At 36.6% G+C, this 25,547-nt stretch overlaps 5 protein-coding genes and 1 pseudogene across 15 annotated transcripts in view; 2 read left to right on the forward strand and 4 right to left on the reverse strand.

The window, feature by feature from the left end:
* LOC149051291 (E3 ubiquitin-protein ligase PHF7-like) overlaps positions 1-3,294 on the forward strand; it is a 68,444-nt gene extending 65,150 nt beyond the window's left edge. For all 5 annotated transcript variants that reach the window (XM_089198661.1, XM_089198654.1, XM_089198657.1 and 2 more), the window contains 2 exons: positions 660-773; positions 1,488-3,294. In XM_089198661.1, the coding sequence (XP_089054787.1) occupies positions 660-773; positions 1,488-2,184 (811 nt within the window). In that variant the 3' untranslated portion in view covers positions 2,185-3,294. The remainder of the gene's footprint in view (positions 1-659; positions 774-1,487) is intronic.
* The window catches only part of LOC149051298 (uncharacterized), a 33,087-nt gene extending 12,013 nt beyond the window's left edge, over positions 1-21,074 (reverse strand). For 2 of the 6 annotated variants that reach the window (XR_016184544.1, XR_016184545.1), the window contains exons 1-4: positions 20,934-21,074; positions 20,270-20,442; positions 18,580-20,134; positions 18,260-18,317 (exon numbers count right to left, since the gene is read on the reverse strand). Coding sequence is in view for 2 of the 6 variants with exons in the window: in XM_089198819.1 (XP_089054945.1) it covers positions 18,260-18,317; positions 18,580-18,791 (270 nt within the window). In the remaining 4 variants the exon portion in view is untranslated. Of the gene's footprint in view, positions 1-18,049; positions 18,172-18,259; positions 18,318-18,579; positions 20,135-20,269; positions 20,443-20,933 lie in introns of those variants that run through there. The other 4 variants (XR_016184543.1, XR_016184542.1, XM_089198819.1 and 1 more) reach the window with 4 other exon arrangements.
* The window catches only part of LOC149051299 (NACHT, LRR and PYD domains-containing protein 3-like), a 63,712-nt gene continuing 40,841 nt past the window's right edge, over positions 2,677-25,547 (reverse strand). Inside the window, exon 2 of the mRNA XM_089198434.1 lies at positions 2,677-3,688. The gene's annotated coding sequence lies outside the window, so the exon portion shown is untranslated. The remainder of the gene's footprint in view (positions 3,689-25,547) is intronic.
* Positions 3,981-7,803, reverse strand: LOC149051300 (uncharacterized; annotated as a pseudogene). The gene has a single exon (XR_016184435.1). The product of XR_016184435.1 is annotated as an uncharacterized LOC149051300 (transcript).
* On the reverse strand, positions 8,777-12,181 carry LOC149051301 (uncharacterized). The gene is made up of 3 exons (XM_089198810.1): positions 11,751-12,181; positions 10,577-10,721; positions 8,777-10,295 (listed from the first exon to the last, which is right to left on the reverse strand). The coding sequence occupies exons 2-3, from the start codon at positions 10,650-10,652 to the stop codon at positions 9,907-9,909; spliced, it is 465 nt and encodes a 154-aa protein (XP_089054936.1). The 5' UTR covers positions 10,653-10,721; positions 11,751-12,181; the 3' UTR covers positions 8,777-9,906.
* Positions 12,236-18,203, forward strand: LOC149051302 (uncharacterized). Its single transcript, XM_089199677.1, has 7 exons — positions 12,236-12,377; positions 13,704-13,772; positions 15,999-16,220; positions 16,803-16,946; positions 17,506-17,569; positions 17,745-17,831; positions 18,022-18,203. Exons 1-7 carry the CDS (start codon positions 12,306-12,308, stop codon positions 18,201-18,203), a joined length of 840 nt encoding a protein of 279 aa, XP_089055803.1. The 5' UTR covers positions 12,236-12,305.

Genomic DNA, 25,547 nt, shown 5'->3' on the forward strand with positions numbered 1-25,547 from the left:
CATTAGTAATTCTCCAAAAAGACTGTCAAACAATTCATATGATTTTAGTGCTGAGAATTTGTGTTTGGATCAACTAATAATCTCCTAATTGACATTTCTCTTTATTCTCATCACTTGTCTGCTTGATATTGTATGGATGGTGTGAGGAGAAATTCTGTCCTGGTCACTCGTGGGAGTTAAAGGGTTATCTCTCATGGGTGACTGAGACAGAATGTTGGTTTATAACATCAATACAATATCAAGCAGACAAGAGATGAGAATAAAGAAAAATATTAATTTAAGGATCATTAGTTGATCTAATACCAAATTCTTCAAGACAACATCAACAGAATTGTATGACATACACTAAAGAGAATTACTACTGAGACCTTGGTAGTGGAAGGGTTGAAATGATCTCAGATTAATTTCATGTCAGAGAAGTGAATGTTCACATAATATATTAAAGGACAGAATGGATTATTTTATGTAAAAGATTCCAAATGCATAGAATACGAGTAATTCCTCCTTTTTGATGATGTCAGGGAAAAAATGGTGATTGTGTGCTACAGGAATCTTTGGTTACAGTCTACCAAATTCATAGATTGTGAGCATTAGTCCCTAAAAATCTGCTATTAGTGTTAGAAAACTGACAAAGGATATTTTTGTAAAATTCTTTATAGGGATGCTAGTTGGGAAACAGAAGATGCCTTTGTTGACCTTCTTTTTCAGTACAGTCGCTGTGATGCAAAGAACTGTGTCTGTCCCAATGGCAGAGAGTATAAGGAAACATCTGGGTATAAAACACTAAAATTCTCTTGTTTTTAGTGTTGTATTATACATGGAAAATTCTACTTTGATTTAAAACTTTCATTGAAAATAGTGCAGTCAAGAGCCATTGGATTAGTCTATTAGCAATCAATGACAGTACCTAAGCAACTGGACACCTACCTCCCATAACCTATCTATAACCCTAAATAGTTATCAGTTGGCTGTTATTGGGGTAGGGGAGGGGTAGGTGGCCAGTTGCTCAGATACCAACATTGATCCATGTAAAGCTAAAGCAGTGGATTTTTGGGGAACCTTTTGTATTTTACATTATATCAGTATTCCAAGTTCAAGGTATTTCATACGTACCATTTGGCACCTAAAAAAAAAACAGAAAACAACCTTCAGAGATGAAATTTAGTCAACAGTGGAAAAAAAAAATGATGGAACTATGGGAACACTTTGTGTAATATTGTATGGTTGAAAAATGGCTGAGCACACTACAAACCTTTGAAGTAAGCAATGTGGTTGTTTGATGTTAAAGGTTCATCAGTTTACTTCAACTTAAGATCAGTAACATGCAATGTTAGAGCCTGCTTCTTTTCCACAAAACACTGGTCACCAATTGGGCAACTTTCACTGTAAATTTAGTTGCCAAAATTGTTTTAAACTTGTGGTTGCCATGGAAATGTTTTTTGCTTGGAGGGCTCAATACATCTACAGTATTGCTGCTCTAATTTCAGAAAATGGCGCCTGCGTTTGTGTGACACCTGTGGCCAAACTGGCACCCATCTGAAGTGTCAACGCTGGAAGAAATCCCCCAGAGAATGGCATTGTCATGTATGTGGACATAGTGAGCCTCAATTGAGTACGTGGCAAAGACAAATAGGGGATCATTCCATGAACTATTTAAGCCATGACGATGATGATGATGATGCATGGGAATCACCAACAGAAGACTGTGAAGTCAATGTTTGTTCAGTGTCAGATGACGAACCTCCTCTTGCTGAGATCAGAAATGAGTTAAACTGCAGAAGAGAGACACCTTTACCTGAAGATACTGTTGTGAAGAAGCCTAACATGGGATCATCTCCTATGAGGAAACGTCTCAGAATTTCCCTTCAAAGATCAGATGATGAAGACGAAACAATTGAACAAAAAGGAGAACGTACAATAGAACTTCAAGAAACTCCTGACTTTAGTGGCCTTCACCTTGGTGACAGTTTTGCTTCAACATCATCGATGACATCTAGTTTTCTTCTTACTCTCTCTGGTCTTATCACAGGGTCAGGGAGGAGGAACATTGCTCTGGGTAGAATTAAACACCCTTTACACCCTAACATCAGTATGCATATTCTCCATAAGGCCTATTTACACGGTACGACTTTGTCGCATGCGACAAGCTTACGACAGGCCTACGACACGAATTGTATCGTGTAAATCAAACCTACCACTCGCTTACGACTGTCGTGCACGTCACGAAAAATGTCGTAGGATTTTAAAACATGTTTTAAAACGCTGCGACAATAGTAGCCGAAATTGATGGAAAATGACGTATTTTGTGACAAATTTCTACTGAGTAGGGGAGGAAGGTGAAATTTTCTTGCGTCAAAATGGCAGAGGAAGTCGCCTCCGGAAAGTCGAAGACTGCTTCCAAAGCGAAAAATACATTCTCAGATGAGGAAACAGAGAATATGATATCACTGTGGAGCGAGGAAGAGGTTCTTTTCCTTCTCTTGCAAATTATTGAAACAATGACCGCGGCCGAAACGAGTGGAATTGCACGCGATTTTGGCATGTCGTAGGTGAAAATGTCGTGCGCGTGTAAATTGTCCTAAGTCATGTCGTAGGCCTGTCGTAAGCTTGTCGCATGCGACAAAGTCGTACCGTGTAAATAGGCCTATACTGTTCTCTATACATTTCTTAAGGTGCTAACAAGGAGAATTTGTTTAACAATCGAAGCTTCTTTGGTTGGTGATCATTTTCTTTATTCTCTTCATCTTAACAGATGATTGAGCAGTATTTTTGCAAGGAGAAATTAGATGCTAGTCACTCTTACAGTTTAACCTTTAAAGACCAAGACAGAAATTCTCCTTACAATAGAGAATTTGTTTAACAATTGAAGCTTCTTTGGATGGTGATCATTTTCTTATTCTCATGATCTTGATGGATGATTCACCAGTATTACTCTAAGGAGAAATTAGATGCTGGTCACTCTTCTGGTTTTAAAGCATCAAAGGGAACTGTTGTAGGGACTTGTCTCACTGGGAGTGCCAATTTAAACTGGGAGAATTTGTTCCCCTCAGATTATAGAAGAATTTTTAACTTACCAAGTACTGTAAAACAACTGTCTATGGAGTTATGTGTTTACTCCTCAACTAAAACTTCTCTTTTTAACTCTGTGTAGGATTCTTCATCAATAGTGGGGCCACTTTTATAGGGAGTTGCCATATGTGTGGTGTTTAACCTTCACAGTTGTTGTACTTCATTTTACTCTGAAATATTTTTATTGGTTATGATGTAAAATTAAAGAAGCAATGATCATACAAACAATGGTGCATTTGTTGATAAGGCAATGGGTAATACTAAATTTCATAAGGCCAGCCAATCAACCCCTTCCCCCCCCTCCCCCCAGAAATTTTACACCCTACAACTTCTCCTTATGACATCCAGGCATTATCCAGAAAACAGGAAATGAGAATACTCAAACCTATCTGGTAGAATTTGTTATCTTGATCTAACACCAAATTCTCATAACTTCTTTATAAGGATATGCGTCTAACAATTGAGGCCAAATGTATCTCAACACAAAGTTGAATTTGGTTTACAAAATTTATTATGAAAAAAATAAATATGTACATAAATTACATTAATATTTACAACAAATGCAGAAACCTCCCTGAGTCAAATTGTTTAAATGTTATGTAAATGTTACACCAAAAACCTACAAAAAGGCCTTGCTTAGGGTCTGTCTGAAAGCAATCTTTTTTTGATATTTTGCCAGAAAAGCGAAACTATTTGAACCGGTTCGCTTTAATCAAAAAAAAAAACTAATCCGCTTAAAATCTCACACAAAACTCTCAAGCGATCAAAACATACAGAAGCATGAAGAGAATTTAGGATCGAAACTAACCAATCATGAAATGAAAAAGTTTCCTGAGAGGTCCGAGGTTTGACTGTTTTCTCTGCGGGAAGCTTTGTGATTTTTACTTCAATGTTATTGGTTTGTTTATTAAAAAAAAAAAAAGATTGACATCGTTTGTTCTCAATAAACATGTTCATTGGTTCATTTTTCTTCATTTCGATCCGGTTCAAATAATCTCGCTGCTCTGAGCGCTTCACAGAGTAAGTTTGCTTTCATTCACGATTTGAGTTGTTGGACTGTAATTATCACTGAGCTGGTTACCTCACAGTTATTTTGAATAGTAAGTGGTTCTAATAATTTCTTTTTAGTTTCTAATTGGAATTGCTGAGGCCTAAAAAAAAAGCTTACAGTTAGACTGACTATTGCTTAGTAAATTACGTGCCTTTTGCTCACCTGCTTTTGTGATGTTATTTGCGAAGAGGTTTAACTCGCGTAGCTGACAGTTGTTGTTGTTGATGGCTTCAGCCAAGTGCTGTGCTCCAATGTCTGAGATTTCATTGTGTGGGAGGATTAACGTGCGTAGCTGACAGTTGTTGTTGTTGATGGCTTCAGCCAAGTGCTGTGCTCCAATGTCTGAGATATTATTTGCTACGAGGATTAACGTGCGTAGCTGACAGTTGTTGTTGTTGATGGCTTCAGCTAAATACTTTGCTCCTTCATATCTGTCAATTGATTTCCCATGAGGTTTAACCAGCTCAGTTGAGATTCCCTACATTTTAACAATTTACAAATATCCAAACAACCTAATGGACCAATGTTATTGCCCCCCAAATTTAAATGTGAAATTTGTTGAACATTAATTACATTTACTAACGAAGAGCAATCAACAGCTGTGAGATCACAAGCAATAAAATTTACACTATTAAAGTTAATTTGTTGAAGTTTTCTCTGTGCTTCTGACTTCATTCTACTATTTTCGTTTAAACATTTCATTAATGTCACTGCTAAATATTGTTCGTCAGAAGTCGGCCAGCAGGTCACTTTCGTTTTCTCTTTATTCTCTGGACACTGTACGTTGTAGAATTTGTATCCTTTTTCTTCAGTTTTCACAGGAAGAAGGTCTGTGATAATTTCGCTTGGTAGGGTTTTTTTATTCTCCATTAATCCTGCTACAAACTGAAAAACCAGCTGCCATTTGCCTTCCTTAATGTTCATTTGAACAAAGTTTCTTAATTCTGTTTCACTCGTGTTGTTAACCAGGTGCTTTGCAGCGAAAAACTCCTGCATTGTGAGATGAATAAAACAGAACTGTCCTTCGCTACTAAACGAGTCAACTTCACGGTCGGGTAAGCGGTGAAATAGAGCGCTGTCTTCCATTCCGCGTACTTCGTTTGCTCCAAAGATCAGCCTTCCTTCTTTAATTCCTTCAAATGCCAATTTTTCTAGTTTCTCCAATTTTTTTTCTTCTTCGCGGGGCAATTCATCTGATTCAAAGTCTTTCCGAGTGAAATGTTCATCGCGAAATTCTTCGTTGTGTCTCAAGTAGAAAATTTTCACGGCTCTCTTGTATATGCCTGTTAAACTTGTTGGTAAGTTAAGACCTCTAGGAGTATAGAACTTCACCATTTTAAAGAGACTTGAGCAAATGATGAAGCAACTCGCAGGAATGTAACATAGAGATAAGATATTGATGTTGCTGGTGATGTGACGCTTTACTGTGTCGCCTGCTTCCTTGTCTTCTTCAGCAAATTTGGTTACGTATTCTTCGACTTGTTCGGATGAGAAGCCAAGTATCTCTAAGATTTTGTCAGAAGGAATACTTTCGATACATGGAAGAGCTGTAGGTCTTGTAGTAGTTATAACGGCTGCCCCATTAAGAAGTTTTCCAGTCGTTAGTTTGGCATAAAGCGCGGAGAGGGGCATCTTCTCGTCTACTTTGTTTCTGAATTGAGGTTCATTATCTTTTTTGCTGATTTCTGATTTAAATTTAAATTCATCAATTCCATCAAAAATAAGGAGAACTTTCTGCGGGTTTTCTAGGATGTAATTCCAGACTTGCTCATCCAGCTCATCCCTGGATGAGTATGTGGAGCGGGTAAGTAGCTCTCTAAGACTAAGTTCGGTTGCAGCGTTGAATAATCTGAACTTGACGAAAAAAGCAGCATCAAAGTGGATTTTGTCATCGGGTGTTTTTTGGAATACTTTGTTAGATGCCCAGTCTCTGAGAATTTTTGTACAACAAAGAGTCTTTCCGATTCCGGGACGACCGACGATCAAAATGTTTTTGTTTTCGTGATTAAGAATGTCCTCTGGCCCTCTCAGTGTTTCGTTTTTCTCACCCGACCTGGCGTAGATTTTCAAGTTCTTCCGTCTGTCTTCAGTGAAGTCATATTCAGCCATGTTAGGTACAACAACAAGGTTTGTGTATATCTGATCCAGAGTCAAATGTTTAGGTGGGTGTCCTTTGCCAGTAGGACCTGGAAAAAGCGACCGGAGTTGTGGTGGTTGATAAGTGTCGTCCATGATCATTTTCTTTGTATTCCGGATAAATTCCTGAAGCGGTGATTTTACGAGTGGTTCAAGTTCTGTTCTTTCTTCTTGCTGCTCAGATTCTTCGGGAGGATTTAGGTGAGATGCTTGAAACTTTGAGTTTTGCATGAAATCCCTTTCTTTGCATGCCCTAAAAAAAATGTAGCCAATTTCAATCAGAATGCCAACGACAAAAATTAAATTCACCACAAGGACAGCGTCCATCCAGGAGGTTTTCTTTACCGCTCGTCGATTATAACAGTCGTGTGAAGAAGAGTGTTGGGCGTTGTCAGATGAATTCCCCGGCTGAGTGGTTCCATCGGTGGTTAAATAACAGTGAAACTTTGAGGAAAACTTCAAAGGATAAAACAACTGAGTTTGTAGGATGATGAAAACAACTCCTAAAACAAGTCTTGTGGATAGTTGACAGCAGTAAGCGATAAAAAGCTTCTTTCCCGTTGGTAATGCGTTCTCTTGATCTTGCGACTGTCTCTCAGGATCACCGTTGCGAATGCTTCGCGACAGTCGATTTACTGTAGGTCTTACCCATCGGGAGTAGATAACACATACAAATATAATAAGGACGAAATTCATGATTACGAAGCCATAGACAGGCAAAGCGAATTTGTTGTACTGCTCCTGATATTTCCCGTAACATTCTCCGTGCACGAGGTCGATGTTTTTACTTTTCGCTGCGCCACAGCGGAAATCAAACCTGGGTTCGCTGTTTTCCATGTCGGCGAATATAGCAAGGAAGATGACACCAATCAGGATCCAGAAAACCACTGCAACATATTGAATTTTGCCGAAAGTTTCTGGCACCAAATAATCGAATAGTTTATCCAGAGACATTTTTAGTTTTTCTGTAACTTTCGTCTGAAGACTGATTTCTCCGAATTAATGAATTGCTATTTTGATCATATTATATTTAATGAGATACTGAAATTTCGTTTGATTGGCTCTTTGACTACTTTCAATTGTCAAAATCGCGATGGGTTATGCAAGGTTTACTTGTTTACATAAGAAACAGATATCAGACCACTAAATTAAGATGGATACAGACATGTGTTATTTCAGAAGATGCGCTTGACCTCCATTCATCCATTTGCCCCCATGTGCTCTTTTTCACTCTCTTACACTGTGAACTTCAATTAATTTTCAGCGCGGTTATTTTGCAGCTTAAAGACTGCTAAATTCTAAGCTACCAAGTATCGCCATTTTTTTGTGGTATTTACTTCAAAAGAGATTTGTATTTCTTACTTAGAAGCTTAAACACCTGGGTGTGATGCAGGTCAGAGACTTCTTTCTTTAACGCCAGTGGGAGACGTGATGAAAGAAACAATTAGTCTGTTGACTCTCTAAGATTAGATAAAGTAATGATGAGGCAAGAATTTCCGCCTCAAGCTAAACTTTAAATCGTCAAATTTCCGCTTTAAAACGAGTCTGCAAAACTAGTCCATACTGGCTATCACCTGCCTAGATTGGTAACAACAGAAACCAAAACTATAAGAAATTATTTTTGCCGTTTTATTTCGTTGTAGCTCTTCACTTCGCGTGGCATGTGAAGAGCACGCGGCGCCAAATCCCTTTGGCTGGACGTGATCAGTTGTGCTAGGGGTTAGGAGGGCACTGTAATTAACTGATAGATTTGGCGCCAGATTGATGCTTGGCGGGAAGATCATAGAGCTTTAAGACAAATATCGTGACCATAGCGAAGAGTGCTAATGACGTCAAGAAATTTTAGTTTCTCCCTCGTGACTCAGACAAACAATGTTCGATTCTTACTGAGTGTGACAAGTAATACGTAAACGGATGGAGGGCAGTTCGCTTCAATCTTTTGCGGTTTTGATGGCTAGACAATGTTGTTAGAAAACCAAACCAAACAATTTCACGAGACTTTCCGAATGAACAACAAAGCTCTTAATCATAATGCTTCCGATCAATTGAATTAACCTCTGACTGCGTTAGCCAAAACAAAAACTTCCATGTGGGTCCAAAGGAAAGTCAGAAGACAAATTGAACATGTCCACTTAAGTTGGACAAGGCCACAAAAGTGATTCAAAACAAAAACAAACGGCTGCTTTCCATCAAGGTTGGAAATAGGCCTTTAGGTACACGGGCAGACCACCTTTGGGGTGTGTTCAGGAGCTCCTGGTGTGATGACCTACTTTTTCAAAAACTCGTGCATCGGTTTTCATCAGGGTTCCAAACACGAGAAAACTGTTGAAAGCACGAGGCCGCAGGCTGAGTGTTTTTATTGTTTTACTGTTTTAGAATAGCTTCTCAATCGCGCCCCAGGAATAAAATAAAATGGAAATATTGACAAATTTTTCACACGTCGGCAAGTTTGTTGTTATGAAAAATTGTATTGTTATGGTGATTTGTCTTTTCAGACACAGAGGGTACTGGTGAAATTGGTAATTCGAAGAGTTCTTTTAATCGTTTTATGACCTCTGCCTACTTTAAGAACTGTAAAATAAATAGAGAATGATGTGGGTTTTTTTCGTCCCTCAATGTACGAGGTCTGTATACACTGAATCAAGAATTTCAAAAATCAAACAATAAAAGAAGCACTTTTTGGAGTACTGTTGCAAATGGCCTTTTAAAAATAACACATCAAATGAAAGCAATCATTTTCCCTTAGTTAATCCTGACCCCAAGAGTGAGTGGCATCTAATTTCTCCTTAAAATATCACCCCTGATCACAATCTAAACAAGTTCTTGATTGTTAAACAAATTCTCCTTGTCAGCACCTTAGGAAATGTATGAGAATAGTATGGAGAATGTACATACTGATGTTAGTGTGTAAAGGGTTAATGCATCAACACACACAACAGCCAGTTTGCAATGAATCATGGGATGAGATTCGCAATCATGAAAATAAACAAAAGGCTTCTACTTTAACACTTTAACTGCCATGAGTGACCAAGACAGAATTTCTCCTTACAACATCAATACAATATCAACCAGATAAGTGATGAGAATAAAGAAAAATATCAATTTGGGGATAATTAGTTGATCCAATTCTAAATTCTCTGAACATTAAAATAATTATGTGGTTGACAGTAAGGAGAATTACAAATTTGGTCTGGGAGTCACAGGGTTAAATAAACATACTGTAAAACCTAATAAATACAACACAAACAAAGGAAATGCTTACATTTCAGTCTTTTAAATTTTACCCGTAAAACATCTCTTTTGACGTAGAAGTCTTCATCTCACTGAAAATAAATTTAATTTAACCCTTTAACTCCCAAGATCTTATTGTTAATTCTCCCCTCTAGCTGCTACACATTTCCTTGTAAATTAGTTATGATAACTTGGTGCTAGATCAAGATAGCAGCTTCTACCTGATAAGTTTGAATATTCTCATTACCTGTTTGCTGAATAATGTATGGATAATGTTGGGAGAAATTTTATGTTAATTACTTCTGGGAGTTAAAGGGTAAAATATGATGATGTTTTGAAGTTAGCTAGCTTTAATTAATTTTCAATACTTAGCACTTTGTTCTTAAATTGATGTGTAAAAGTAATGTGTAAAATCAATTTTAATCCAAGTAGTCATCAAACGAACCCTTACGGCCTTTCCCCTGTAAAAACTGCTTTGCTCCCTCAATGGAATCCTTCATGATTTGCAGTTTCACTCCTTTGGAGTATTCATATGTCAGAGCATCGTAAAAGGAATCTGCATTGAATGTGGCATAGAAAACAGATTTGCGGTCTGCACACAGTGCCTCTCTTGGAAAGTGAACCAACATTTTTTCAAGTTTGAGAGCTTCTTTGACTGTTTTTCCTTTGGGAACAACTCTGTTAGCAAGGCCAATGCTAAGAGCTTCTGTTGCATGTACAGCACGGCCTGTCATGATCAGGTCTAATGCACGTGAAAGACCAACAATGTATGGTAACCGCACTGTACCTCCATCCACTGTAGGCACACCTTTGTACAATTATAATATCATATGTTAATAATGCTGTTTTGTCAAAGCAAAAAGGTACAGTCTGTACTCAAACCTATTCACCCACCCAGCCAGAGCTAATTATCGTGGTTGCATGAAGTAACTACAGTATCACTACTTCCCCCAAGATGGCAATATCATTACTGCCTTAAACAGTTGCACATTGCCACTGTACTAAGCCCTTTTGCCACAATTATAGAAGATTTTTTCTTGCAAAGTATGCTAAGGGCTGCATAGGTTATCTGTTAATGCTTTTTATTACCAAATCTTCTGTTAAACATTCCCATGACTGCATCTTCTGCAACAACTCTGAGATCGCACATCAGTGCCAACTCCATTCCTCCTGCAACTGCATGTCCCTCAATGGCACCAATCACTGGTTTAGTGAGTTTCAATCAAGTTGGGCCCTGGACAGAGAGTAAAAACATCTATATATTATCAGTGTGCGAGATCCCTTGTAGACCTCTCACCAGCTTGCATTGTTCAACACCTCATACTTTCCTTGTATTTGAAGAAATATTTGTGCCAAATCCCCAATATTAAGGGCCTGTTCCTTTGCCATGCCAAAAAGGACAGGGATTTTAATTAAAAGCTACTCATGTCACCTTGGGTGATCATGCATCTCACCAATCAGTACTCATGCAAAAAAAAATCATTTTTCAAGTTATTTGATCTGTTTTCACAGATTTTTACCACAACACTATGTGGTATGATTTCAATTATTTTCAACTCAACGGAATCAAAAAAGTTCCTATTGTGTTTTAAATAATTCTTCAGATCTTGATCTCAAGGTGGACCTCTGAGTTAAAACAAAGAATGGGGAGTTGAGGAAAGGAGATGCAGAATGGAAAATGAGGAATGGGAATGAGAGAATGGGAAATCAAGAATGAGAAAAGGAGAATGAATGACCCTTCTGTGATAAAATACCACAGTCCAGTTGTTCAAAGAGCTGATAATACTATCCATATTGTACTCCTGTCTCTTTGGGAATTCTCTCTGTGTTTATATTGGCATCCAATTTTACTCACAAATTAGCATTGTTAATCAGGATAACATGGTTTTAAGGGTTTTTTAACGGCAATATTTCATGGCTAAATTGTTCAGCAAAGCTATTCTCTTGAAATAGTCACCGGATGAAAAAAGGATAACAGGAAAATATCCGAAATATTCCAATATGAAAGAGTTCTTTTTCTTCCACATCGCCGCGCCTCCATCATAGCCCCTATTACTGCACCAGTGGACAAACGATCAATGAATGCAATACAAAACAAACTAGAAAAAAAAACATAAAAAAACAGAAGCCTCCCATTTAAAAAAATCGAGCGTAATAGAATTCTATAGAAAGCAAAAAAGATGCCAAGTGTTTGTATAATTTCAAATAATTTTTGTATTTCGTATTTTCAGTGTCTGTCATAAACGTAAACATTGTAACGCACCATGGGACCGTCTCCTTCTCCAGGAGGGGTGAGCGATCTCAGGAGCTCATCAGGACCCCTGGTAGATAGATATTCTAGATCATATCCTGCACAAAACGTATCTCCTTCCCCACAAAACACAGCCACTGAACTTTCATCGTCGATCTCGAAATGTCTAAACGCGTCTGCGAGCTCTCTCGCGGTCTCTGCATCAACCGCGTTGCGCTTCTCGGGTCGTGCAATCGATACAAGGGAGATCTCTCCATCTTGTTCAGTCTCGACAAGACTGCTGTTAAACCTTCTGGCTGCAGCTATCAGAGAAGGAATTTTAAGTGCGCGCTGTCGAAGAAGAAGCGTGAGTGTCATTTTCCTGATCAAACCCAGGAATCCGGAGTTAAACCTGGGAAGGGAAAGTTTCTAGAGCAACTGTAAACCAATCAGATTGTTCCATTTTGAGTCTTCGAGAAAACATGGCGGTGTGTCATCACTTGCATCGAGCCAATTTTCTTCAAATGCGTAGAGATCCTCCTGCAACATATTTTTCCTCGCGAAAACGAATGATGACAAGTCAATAAAATGAGGGGTTCCAGAGAAGAAAAAGTGGATTCAGCCTCTTCGGGTGAAGATGAGGAATCATTGAGAGAATTGGTGAGTTTTGACAAAGTTTAAACACTGAAGACTCCTGTTTGGGAAATTTGTGAACTTTTCTCGCAGATGCGGCAAGGTCTTATGGCTAATTCTCGTTAGGGTTGCGTTCTATTTTAATACTTGTTTTGGGTTTTTCTTGAGTGATGCTTTGTGTTGTTTTGATCGATATAGATTAATAAACATCGCAAACAACAGTTGTGTACGAATCTGCGGATAGCTCTGCATCAATCTTTAAACATCTTGTTCCACACAACTGAGCCCTGACCTATTATAACCACAATAATATATCCAGATGTTTCCTTTTTAAACCTTCCTTTGCTCTATTTTCCTGCTGTTCCAAGGTATCGATTGCACTGATCTATTAAATCAGATTTTGCACCTGACATTTTACTATTTTCAAGCTCATTTAAGCAATTAAGCAAAGAGTAAATGCACTTAAATAATGGATCACATAGAAATGTAACTTAGAAAAAATCTTCTAATTTATGCACTAATAGTAATACGAGCTGTCACGATTAAAGAAGGTGATCAGTTTGTCATTGAAAATTGTCAGCTGCCCACATGATTCGTTTCGTTTTGATAACCTGACATGCAACACCGAAAAATTATTATAATTTATGCACTAATTAATAATAATTCAAGCTGTCATAATTAAATAAGGTGAACAGTTTTTCATTTAGATGTGCTAGCTGGCCAAGTAGTTTGTCTCAATCATCTAAAATGCAGCATGGAAAAAATTTATGTACTTTCAGTAATACAAGCTTTCTTAATTAGGGAGGTGATCAGTTTGTTATTGAGATTTACCAGCTTTGCATTGAGATTTGCCAACCCAGGGGAATATGACATTTTCAGGTTTTCAAAATCACCTGCTGGACTCCTAACATGGCAGGTAGGTCAAACTCCTGACCTGAAATCAGTGGGTAAATGTCAAAATCCCCATCTAAGGAGGGCCCTCCCAATCAATTTCCTGCAGGTAGCTTGTCCCCCCCCCCCTCCCACCCCAATCCTGGGGCAAACCATTGGTAGGTGCATTTATCTAGCAGTATCACTCACCAAAGGGAGATTGAGAGGGGTGAAATGGGAAGGTCCTTTTAGAAGAGAGGAGGGGTCTGCTAGAGGTTTAGCAATTAGTGCCAGACCCCTGATGAGCATCTCCCCCACTCCTCTCAAATCTTTGTTTGGGCAGGAAAAACATGCTTCCTGCAGCACTATTAATAAGGGCTTGCTCACAGGCAAGCAAATGATGAGATGTTGTTTGCTCTGCATATTTTTTTGCTTATGTGATTGGGTATTTTTTATTTTGTTTTGTTTTGTTCTCTGGGAAAGAAACAGGCAATTCAGGCAAGCAGTAAAGGAGCAAAAAAGACCAAAAACAAAGGTCAACTTCATGAACTGGTAACTGATATGATTTTGTTTAGCATCACTGCACTCATGCTATGCACGAATAAAATGAGACCCAAAAATGAAATAAACTTTTACACCCCAATATCAGTGAGCATATTCTCTATACTGTTTTTCATACATTTTTTTGAGGTGCTAAATAGGAGAATTGTATTTTGTATCTCTGTTTAACACTTTAACTCCCATAAGTGACCAAGACAGAGTTTCTCCTTACAATATCATTACAGTATCAATCAGACAAGTGATGAGGATGAAGAAAAATATCAATTTGGGGATAATAAGTTGATGCAATACTTAATTCTCTGACCTAACATTATAAGAATTGTATGGTTGACAGTAAGGAGAATGACAAATTTGATCTGGGAGTTAAATGGTTAATGCATTGTATTGTTTCTGTTATAAGTAAATTATCAATACAAAATACACAATTGTACTCTCTACAGCATAGAACTAGCTTAATTTAAATTTCCCTTTGTTCAATGTTTTGATTCCACTACAAATATGAAACACACTGTTCTCCCTTACTTTGAGAATGACAGATAAAAAAACATTTCAAACCAACTGAGTGTTGATTTTTCAAGAATTTGAAGCAATTTTAGTCAGTAGTAAGAGATTATTACAAGATGTAAACCTGAAGAGGAGAACTGTGGAAACATCATAATGACAGTTTCATCAAATCATTTTATCTGCATATAATTACTGCACTTGGTTTTTCACTCAGTTCCATGTTACTGTCCTTTGTTTGAAAGTCTCACAATGAAGCACAGATCATACATTCAAAAATACGTGTAATTGTGGTGAGATAAGTGAATGGTTAATTTCTTGCTGATATTATTGTCAGCATGATATACAACTAAATATCCACTCATTGGACATGTTTTAGGGTAATAATTAAAGAACAAAAGCATTCTATTTTGATCATGCAAACCACCTTAGAAAAAGCTTTTGTTTAAGAATAACATTTTGAAATAATTGTTTTTTTGGTGAGTTATCTTGAACTTCTTTGTAGTTTTATTCTTCATTTCTGTAAATGTACCAAAAACCTTTTTTCTGTGGTGCAAATGTTTTGTCTTGTCTTCAGGATGTATTGTTTCTCAGAACAATGATTAAAATTATTGCTTACAGAGTGGAACCAATCTTTTTAAATCTATTTTTGGTAGTATTGATACTATGCTACATTGAGGTGTATGTTATTTAAAAATATTTCAAAACTTCATTTCACAAAACAAGATACCAGTATGTCCATGTGTTCAAAAATTATAACAGCACAGCAATGGGCAAACTTATGTTACATGGTATGTGGAGAATTTCTAATATTCAGTAAAGATGTTTCTTTCAAAGAATTTGCTGACTAAGCTGTGAAAGAGTGGAAAAGCCCTCTGATTGATTTGAAAGGAACAAAGTTTTTATCCATTTTTAAAGAAAAACTAAAAACTTTTTTAAATGGGTTTAACTAATTTTAAGTAATTTCTACTTTGATATTCAATTCATTTTCATTTCACAAAACATTTTCACTCTCTTTATGTATCAGGAATATATGTTACTTTTTATTCATATTTGTTTTTTATAACCAACCAGGCAATTAATTAGTCATGGCAAGCAAGTTAGGTTCCCTCATTAAATATCATAATTATTATTGTCATCATTATTACTACTTTCCTATTTCTGACTGTAAATATATTAAAATCATAGAATTATTTGAACTGCACTGAAGAAATGAATATGAAAGCAATCTTTGCAGTTATAAATGCTACTTAGGTAATAGTGGAAATAAGGCCTGAAGAAAATTCACTGCACAGGTGTTGCACAGGTCATGGGTTCACATCCTGTACAGTCCTGAATTTTTTTCAGGCCTTATTTTCACTACTCCTTTTTAGTAATGAAGATCACCTTCATTTATATTTCCTATTTCTGCTATATTGTGCTGTAAAATGTAGCTTGGAGTATGATGCAGATTACTCAGCTTTCCCTCATGCTGAAGGGTGTCATTTGGCACTTTCACATAGCAATTCTCCCCCTGTCTGCCACACTCTGCTTATAGTTTTAGTTCTATTTAGTTGAATTATTGGATAAAACATTTGGTTATTTCTTGAAGGATATTTTTCTATATTCTCATTACTTATCTGCATGAAATTGTACCAGTGCTGTTAGGAGAAAGTATGTCTTGGTCACTGCTGGGAGTGAATTGGTTAATAAGCAATTCTCTTTTTTTTCATATAGTGCACAGTAAATGGGATCAAATTTGAAAAGCTTCAGAAAGGAGCAGGAAAGAATGTTGCTAGTCTGGAGATGTTCTTCTCTGGATTTCCCAAGATGATTTGTATGGAGAACTTCCCAGATCTTCAAAATTTAACTCTGATGGGACAACAGATTACAACACTGGAGAATCTGGACTGTTTGCCAAACCTTACAGAGTTGTGTGTGTCTGAAAGCAAGATAACTGTAAGTACAAGTGAAGGTTGAATTCTCAAATATTAATGGGGAACTTAAGCAAACAATGCCTCTATTAAAAAGAAAAAAATATGAAATCGCCAAAATTTGTGAGGTCTAAGATTGGAAAATCCTAAAGCAAATTATTAAAGTTTCAAATTTGCAGGATTCAAACTTGTGCCTCCCAGAAACCACCAACTGAGCTATAAAGTCACACATTGAGAGGAAGGTACATTTAGGATAAACATCTTCGGTAGACAGATGTCTAAAGTTAAAATTCCTCCATTTTAGAAATTCCACAATTTTTTTTTTAGGTTAAGTGGTTGTTGGTATGGTTATTGTGAGAAATTTTGTGATCAGTAGATTTAGCTGAGTTGACTTAGAGTGATTGGTTGCTTCAACAGCCAACTGTCCAATTACAGCCAACTGTCTGATTACAGCCAACTGTCCAATTACAGCAACTGTCAGATTACACTGTCCGATTACAACTGTGCAGAATGACTTGTGAAAAAGAAAGCAGTTAACTCACTAATCACAAGTTAGGAAATTATAATTATGATACTGTTATGATTACTATGGATTTCTACTTTCCAGGCTATCTCTGACCTTGATGGCTGTAAGAAGTTGAAAAAGCTGTTCTTATATGACAACAAGATTACAAAGATTGAGAATATAATTTCTCACCTGGAACAGCTGAATGTTTTAGGGCTGAACAACAACAATATCATTTCAATTGAGGTATGAATTTAAGGGAGTTCTGTTATCTGAGGGACACATGAAAAGAGGCAATGCACGTATAGTCTCGCTTTTGAGTTGTGTTCTAGCTCAGAATTTTTTTCTTTCTTCCATACACAATACAAACTCAAATTAACAGTTTTTTTTTTTCTTTGCAGCATAGCATATAGTTATTTTACAGTCTCTGTCTCTATTATAAGTCTGACTGATGTGCATGTATTGGTCAGTTCTCTTTCAGTAAGTATATGTTATATACCAGTGGAGGGAGTCCATAAAAAATTATGTGAAATAACTGGAACTCAGGTCTTAAGTAAAGCCCAGGGCCAATTGCAGAGGGCTGTACTCAAGACCAAGGCATCAGTTTTATCCCAAACAGACTGACCTAGGCTAGTGGATAACTTATTTAGTTATTTCTTCTGGTTTGCTTTTTAATGCTTTGCTATGAATGGTACAGAAAAAATTGCGGACCAAGGTTTAGCCAATCAGATTCAAGGATTTAAGATTCTGACCTTCTGTGATGCCTCAGAGAAAATAGGAAGTACCTGTATGTTTTTTTGTTTAGGGCTTAGAGAAGCTTCTTTATCTCCTTGATCTGAACTTGGCAGGAAATAAGATTACAGAAATTGGTGAGCAGTAATTGAAATTTAATGTTTCTGCACAATTATTTTCTAGTTTTGACCTCCATGCCTTCTTATTCATGATGAGGAATTACGCTTTTCATGTACAGTAAATCGCATTAATAACATTTTGCTTTTCATGTACAGTAAATCGCATGAATAACATTCTTTTCTTTACCCACAGGGAATTCTCTCAATGGAAACTTAAATCTAAAAGCTTTGAATTTGTCAGCAAATTGCATTTCATCCTTAAAGGTAGGTGTGTCTGAGGGTAAAAATTTGTTGTGTTATTGTTTTGCTTTTTTTTTTTGCGTTATGCGGAATAATGGCATTTAAACAATCATATTTTAAAGAACATTGAAAAAACGAAATTACGTCACAAAACAACTTGTCCCTACACACAATCAGTAGTTGTCCATGTCCTACAATCGATTCTAAGTATCGCAATTCTTTTTGTTAAGATATTTTTAAATCTACAAATGGATTTACCGCGTGTCCTCCGAGGGTACAGTTGCTACCAACCTCATCAAGTCTTGGTGCGATAAATGACGATGTTCGCTGTTCAATGGTAGCCTTTATGAAGGTGTACTTAGGAGCTCTGTTGTTTATTTCTGAAAATAAAAGGAAGCAATGCAAGCTTTAACCCTTAATTTAGATTTGATAAAATCTTTATAACAAGTGTATCTCTAACGTACAAACCTTCAAATACGCCTTCGTTAGAAACCGTAGAATGCTACCTTGGTTTGAGTACACCGATCTACAAAATATAATAGATAAAATGAACAGTACGCTACGTTTAAAAACATTATAAACAAGCCAAAACAAAAAAGCAGCAGAGAAAGTACAGTAGAATCAAGATTTTATGGAACATTCAAGATAAACAAAACTTTGTTCAAATAATAAGGCAGCTTTAGGAATCGGGGTAAAGTTACAGTGTTCGACTGAGGGAAGGGAAACAGAATTTCAAGGATTCGAGTTATCAAGAGGTTCGAAAAATAGGGATTCCACTGTACACTCACATGTCGTGGCTCCGATATGGGTGGGGCAACGTGCAGCCACAATCCACTATGGTGGAATCCTTGGCCTCTTCGAAAGGTAATAGCCCAACCAACGCGGTGGTACCACGCATAGCAGGTAAGGCACTGCACCATCTCATTGCAACTTGAATTTTGGGTGTTAAATCCTCGCCAAAACACGCAGTGCACCACACTTCCAAGGCAGAAGGGGGCATATATGGTTAAAGGTGTTTCCTTGTCCTGTAAGTGGTAGCCAGATGATGTGAAAAGGCCCAATCTTCCCTGTCTGGCTGGAAGCAACAAGGAGGACTTTCTTTTTTGTGTTGTACCATACAGCCCCAGACAGTTCGCAATGCTGTTGTATCGGTTTCTTCAAAAAGCCGGCAGCAAAGGTTGCGTGCAAGAGTTCTTAAAAAAAACTGCAGATGTCAGTATTGTAATGCCAACTTGCGTGGAGAAACGAGCTGATAACTGGTTGTAATGAGATGATAAAGATATGGAATTGACTCAAAAGAATGTGAGCCAGTCCTTAAAACGAACAAGTCACAAGTTAGTTACACATATCGGTAAAATTCTTTAAGGCATTGAAGACTTGCCTTTAGACACTTTTTGCGACAATTTCTGGAATGGATTTGTCTTTAATTTCCTGAACCTCGTTTGGTGAAAGGCTCACACTGGCTGCCCACTGCAAAGCATCACCTCTATCAGTAAAGTGCCTCACATTCTGTAAAAAGAAATATGACAGAAGCACAAAGTAACTCGTTTTAAAGTTATATTGCAAATGGAATATAATCTTCAAAATGCAGTTTAGTTACTTCTGCAGAGAGGGTAATAAGTAACTACAGGAACGGTTAACATGACACTGAGATGGCTACTACAGATATTAGTTTATTGGACAGTTGTCAAATATGATTGAAAAAAACGTGAGCACAAAAAATCATTGTGTAATTATCAAAAGTGATCAAAGGATTTTGGGTTTTGCAAGCAGTCAATGAAACAAATGAAGTTGATGAAAAGAAATGAATTGACATGAATGGCAGTTAGTGTTTACAGGATAAAGAAAAAAATCCCAACCTTATATTGCTTGCTAAGTAATCTGAGAATATCAAAGTAGCAAATTTCTCTAACAGCTGGATTAACATATTTCTGTATAACAAGCAACCACATAAACAAGCACCTAAAGAAAGAACTAAGAAATGAATTTTTAAAGATTAGTTTTAAGATTAATTTATTATGCCTCAGTCTCAGCTTTGAAAAGGAGATCCAGAGGTTGACCTCTGTTAAAGTTCACTTAAAACATAAAACAAGGATGTTTAAATTGTACACTAATAAGCTTAGCAAACATAACAAAAAATAACTGATTGTTCTTACTGCATCAACATTGTGGTCATTGTGAGGAAGACCATACATTGCTGCACCCAGTCTAAAAATTTCACTGTCACTTTCATGTCCAGACATGAGTATGGATAGTGAATTATAGAAGCAGTTTCCATCCCCACTTGAGTAGAATGGCTCCAGACCAAGCTCATAAATGAACTGGTCAATATAGCTGGAAAATCTGTGAAATGAAATAGAATATGAAGTTAATAACAACCAATACAATAAAATTTATAAATGAAACTAATGATAATAGTAACAATAATAATGATGATGATAATTGTCCCAAGTTAATAACTTTTACTGAACTTTTTACCCCTCAGGAAGTCTGCACTGATTCTTGCTGCTGATAAACTGACAAGGAGAGATCTTTGAGAGATGTTCCAGGATGTGAGGAGATAAACTTGAGTCCACCTCCCAAGGCAATGTGACCATGCACCATTAAATGTCCCTTGCAATTTGGTGCTTTATGATTGTAATGATTTCAGTCTATGAAAGGAAAAACACCTTGCATTAATAGGTAAATCACAAATTGGTAAACAAAATAACATTCATATTTATAGTCAAAGGCTGTTAATTAACTCTCATGAATGGATTCCTCATTAAATGCCCCAACCCTAATCATTAAGTTGAAAAAATACTTTTTGAACATCACACTAAAGAGCTGGGATTGGCCTGGCATTAGTGGACCCTTAAACAAACAATATCCACCTTTTGGAGTTAGTAGGACCAAACTGCTTGGACATAGCCCCCTTCCCAGGTTTCTAGCTAAACAACTGGTGTTAATACTCTAGCTGACAGCTCATGAAATGACACAGAGAATGTTTAGGAATGGTAAATTCAAAATAAAATACTTGCATCCTAGACTAGATTAAATTGTGAAATAAATAAAATAGTATGTTTGTTTATTTTTTTGCCACACATACATGCACAAAAAAGTAATGAACAAAATGAAGTTTAATTAATAACAGGAAGCTTACATCTTCATCCAGTTTTCCTAGAATACTCAGCATGTTTGATGTTTGGATCTGATTCAGTTCACTGCAGGTTTGCAGTACAGATTGCCATATAAGACGAGGTTGAACGTGACCTTCAAGAGTTGCAAAGGGAGGATCAGAAATAGAAGTGGTGACAGCAGGTGTTGATGAAGGAGCAGGAGGGCAAATGAGGCTTGCAAAAACTTCAGGGGCAGATGAGGGAGGATCAGAAATAAAAACAGAAGCTGGTGTTGATGATACAGGAATGGGAATCACAGGACTATGAGCAGAATCATCTACTGTGATGTCAACCTCTTAAGGGTGCTGTTGTTGATTCCAATTTCTGTATGAATGCATGATTGAAATGAAATCCTCCAGATGTGGTCACTTGCTGATATTATTCACAGCTGTGAATTCAACTTCTTCAGGCCACCAAACTGATCTGCATGCTTCTTTCTCCCATCCAGGCTCAGATCTCCCAACCTGAAAATACACCATGTATATTCTGCAAATCTACAGGAAAATTGACAGTGGGTGCTTAAATTTTTACCTTTAACAACAGCATTGCTATCCAATTTAGCACTTTAAAGAAACAAAATTGTGGGTTGTAAGATTAGAATAGACAAATTGCATAGCCTTTTAAGTACATCACCCCCAAAACTGTTTGCATTTGTGAAAAACAAACTGTTTATCCAGTTTGCTTTCTTAAATTTCTTTACGATCTTTTTTGACTGCCCTAACAACCATTTTCCTCAGATCTACTACTCTAAATTGCACAGGGTCTTCTGATGGTATAAATACCACGCGATCACGATTCTCTGGGAAAGTCTGATATGCTCATTGCAAGAAAATAAAAGAGCATTGGAAGAATGAATGCCAGCGCCGAGAAATATACTTGCTGCTTTTTACAAAATATAATAAAATCAGAACAATAACGCGTTTCTTCCCGCCGTGATGAATGGGCCATTACAATATGTTGTGTATGTGTCATAAAGTGTACTAGCAGCTGGTGGTAATTTTCGTGGTTACGAGCAGTTGTGTTACCGAATACCTCCATTAACGGGTCATAAGTGCAACGGTACAAACATGGCCACCGAGTCGGGCGCTAGACATAGAGATAATCAAAATGCCTTTCGTATTACCGACGTAAAAAAAAGAAAGAAATTGTTGGGTAAGGTTCTAAAATTTCCAGAATTTAACGAAGAAGATGATTGGAGGCTCGGGATACTTCTTGATATTCATTAGGAGATATTCACTTTATTTGTAAACAGTGGATTTCCATGGCGAGGAGTGACTCTACTGTGGGAGCATAGTTAATCGATTAACTATGGTGGGAGGTATTTCAAAATTTATGAAACGAAGTACAAGGTGAGCTATTACCCTGATTGGATGTAGATCAAGATATATACATACTCAAATTTGTTGAAAGGAACCATTAAGAAGAAACATATACCCATGTAATCAATACAAGTTTCATTTAACATTTATGCTAACTTTCAACTCGTCGATCGATGAGTTTTGTCGCTGCTGGTGTTATGTGCTACCTAACTATGGATAAAAGGCTGGTTGAGGTATTAAAATCCATTGCCTTAGCCACATATCAGCCTTTCCTTTTTTGATCGTGATTGACCTTGTGTACAGTTATCCCACACTGTCCAAAATCCTTCATTGTTTAGTAGTGTCTCTGACATGTACAAAATTTAACGAACAAAATTCAGGACTTCTCGTACAGAACAAATGGTTTGGTCCTATGCAAGAAAAATGTAACTAAAATTTTATGGCTGAAAAAATCATGTAGTCAAATGCTGTGGAAAACAGAAAGCAAAGTTCTTGTATGACCTAAGATCTTGTTCAAATGCTTACTGTTTTGCTTGTGAAAGATCTGGATCAGCAAAATTAGAGATTCAATCCATAGAACTGGACCTAAATTTAGTCTTTGTTGAGTCATTTGTGCATTTCATTTGGAGCAATATTGGACAAAAATCTCCCTTTTTATTCCAAGACTTATGCAAAAGTCACTGATTGGCCAAAACCTTCTTGTATACTTTTCCAGAAAGTGAAATCTCATGACTGGTATTGTGTTGCACTACAGTTTGTCTTTTTGCTGTTGAATGACAATAAGGTGCTTTTCTTTTTGATGAGATGCTATTTAACCCTTAAACTGACTCTCAGATCAAATTTGTAATTCTCCTTTCTGTCAGCCATACAATTCTTATCATGTTAACTCAGATAATTTAGTATTGAATCAACTAATTATCCCCAAATTGATATTTTTCTTAATTGTCATCACTTACCTGGTTGATGTTGTATTGATATTGTAAGGAGAAACTCTGTCTTGGTCACTCATGGGAGTTAAAGGGTTAAAGAGACATAAGGTGTAGAAATTGATTACAATTAGTCAACCAGAGCTTTCAAGTCCATTTGCTAGCAAAGAGTGAGATCTCATGGGCATCATCTATCAAGGGTGGGAGGGGGAAGAGGGTGTGGGGGCATGTTCCCACAGAAAATTGTGAAAAAAATGAAATAGCTGAGATGTGCATTCCTTTAATCTGAGAGAAAATTCTGCCATTAAAAGGTGTGTGACATGAGTGAAGGAGTAAATTATATTTGAAAGGATAATTAATTTTGTAGGTACTTAATGAAAGTACCTACAAGAATTTGCAATAGCAGTTTGCTATCGCAAATTCAACCAAATTAATATGAATTCGACCAAATAAAATTCGAAAATTCGACCAAATAAATACGAAACCTTAAAGGGGTGAGAAATACTTTACTTTAGCATGAGAGTGTAAGATTGAATTTGTTTGCGTGAATCTCACGCTCAATGCATGAGACTTGAGAGCTCTAAATCAACTCAACACATTTTGCATACCACATTAACTTTTGCTGTTGTTTCTTTTATTTACCCAGTAATTTACAAGGAAATCTTCAATTTATGCCAATTATTTATTAATGGTACTGTATATGTTTTAGTGGGTAGGGAGGTTCAATGTAAAAGGAAATGACAGGATGGGGACTGGAAGAATAAAATAACATTTCAATATTCCAAAAAGGAAAAACATTTCCAAACTTGAACTTGTTCTATCTTTAGAATAATGTTCACCAACCAAGTGTCAAGCACAAAAGCAAAATCAAAAAGTGGAATTTAATACAATTAAAACAGAGGAACTGTATTTTCAAGGGGTTTAAAATAGTCATAATAAATGTAAGTTCATTATAATTTTTCTACCCTTTTTTTGATAGGTCCCTGCCTGATTGTCTACGATGATGCTTGCAATTTGCATTTGTATTGTTTAAATTGGGATCCTGTCTTTTTCAAGAACTCTCAGTTCCTTGTGGATCGATTGCATTTGCAGGATCATACAGGTATGTAAATCACCCAAAAACTGACTTTTTTGGTTTGGTCATCTTTAATCTTTGGTGTTCATTTAGCTATGCTCTTGGGTCTATCCCCTCCTACTAACCTAATGGCAAAGTGTGTGACATGAGTGCATAAGAAACAACTGAAGGAGTAAATTATATTTGGAAGGATAATTAATTTTGTTGGTACTTAATGAAAGCAGCAGTTTGCTATCGCAAATTCAACCAAATAAATACAAAACCTTAAAGGGGTGAGAAATACTGGCTTTAGCATGAGAGTGTAAGACTGAATTTGTTTGTGTGAGTCTCGCGCTCAATCCATGAGACTTGAGAGCTTTGAATCAACTCAACACATTTTGCATACTACAGCAATTTTTGTTGTTGTTTCTTTTATTTACCCAGTAATTTACAAGGAATTCTTCAATTCATGCCATTTATTTATTAATGGTACTGTAAATTTTTAGTGGGTAGGGAGGTTCATTGTAAAAGAAAATGACAGGATTGGGGCTGGAAGAATAAAATAACATTTCAATATTCCAAAAAGAAAAACATTTCCAAACTTGAATGTGTCTGTTCTATCTTTAGAATAATGTTCACCAACCAAGTGTCAAGCAAGAAAGTAAAATCAAAAAGTGGAATTTAATACAATTAAAATATATGAACTGTATTTTCAAGGGGTTTAAAAACAAAGAGACAATTGTAATGCTGTAATCAATGCTGTCTCCACTGCCTTTGGTGTAAACTTCACCAATAACTATTTTTTTTGACAAGGCAAACCCCTTGAGGAGGCTATAACACTGTTTTAAAAAACAGCTCAACAGAATTGCCCATTACTCCTACAAAAACATCCTCAAGTCTTTAAAGCCATCCAGAAGTACTGGTTATTAACCCTTTAACTCCCAGATCAAATTGGTAATTCTCCTTAATCTCAACCATACAGTTCTTATAATGTTAGTTCAGAGAATTTAGTATTGGATCAAATAATTATCCCCAAATTGATATTTTTCTTTATTCTCATCACTTATGTGGTTGATATTGTATTGATGTTGTAAGGAGAAATTCTGTCTTGGTCACTCATGGGAGTTAAAGAAGATTAATTTTCCTCTAATGTTTTGTAAAATGTTCCTCTTTATTGGAGTAATTAGTACTACAAAAGAAAACATAGTTAAGCACATCTATTTCATCATGAAATGGCTGATCATTATACAGTTGAACCTGTATTAAGCTGCACCATATTAAACAGTTACCCTGTGATAA

This window comes from Pocillopora damicornis, chromosome 1 (assembly GCF_964200805.1).
Source record: "Pocillopora damicornis chromosome 1, jaPocDami1.2, whole genome shotgun sequence".
In the NCBI taxonomy this organism is placed as follows: Eukaryota; Metazoa; Cnidaria; class Anthozoa; order Scleractinia; family Pocilloporidae; genus Pocillopora; species Pocillopora damicornis.

What these genes read in the sequence shown, in the direction of transcription:
- LOC149051301 (XM_089198810.1), bottom strand. Translation starts at nt 10,652, where the DNA reads ATGGAGTTGGCACTGATGTGCGATCTCAGAGTTGTTGCAGAAGATGCA. An exon ending in AATGTTTAACAGAAGATTTG is followed by an intron (nt 10,296 to 10,576) that starts GTAATAAAAAGC and finishes AATTGTACAAAG; the next exon opens with GTGTGCCTACAGTGGATGGA.
- LOC149051302 (XM_089199677.1), top strand. Translation starts at nt 12,306, where the DNA reads ATGAGGGGTTCCAGAGAAGAAAAAGTGGATTCAGCCTCTTCGGGTGAA. An exon ending in TGTCTGAAAGCAAGATAACT is followed by an intron (nt 16,221 to 16,802) that starts GTAAGTACAAGT and finishes TCTACTTTCCAG; the next exon opens with GCTATCTCTGACCTTGATGG. An exon ending in AAATAAGATTACAGAAATTG is followed by an intron (nt 17,570 to 17,744) that starts GTGAGCAGTAAT and finishes CTTTACCCACAG; the next exon opens with GGAATTCTCTCAATGGAAAC.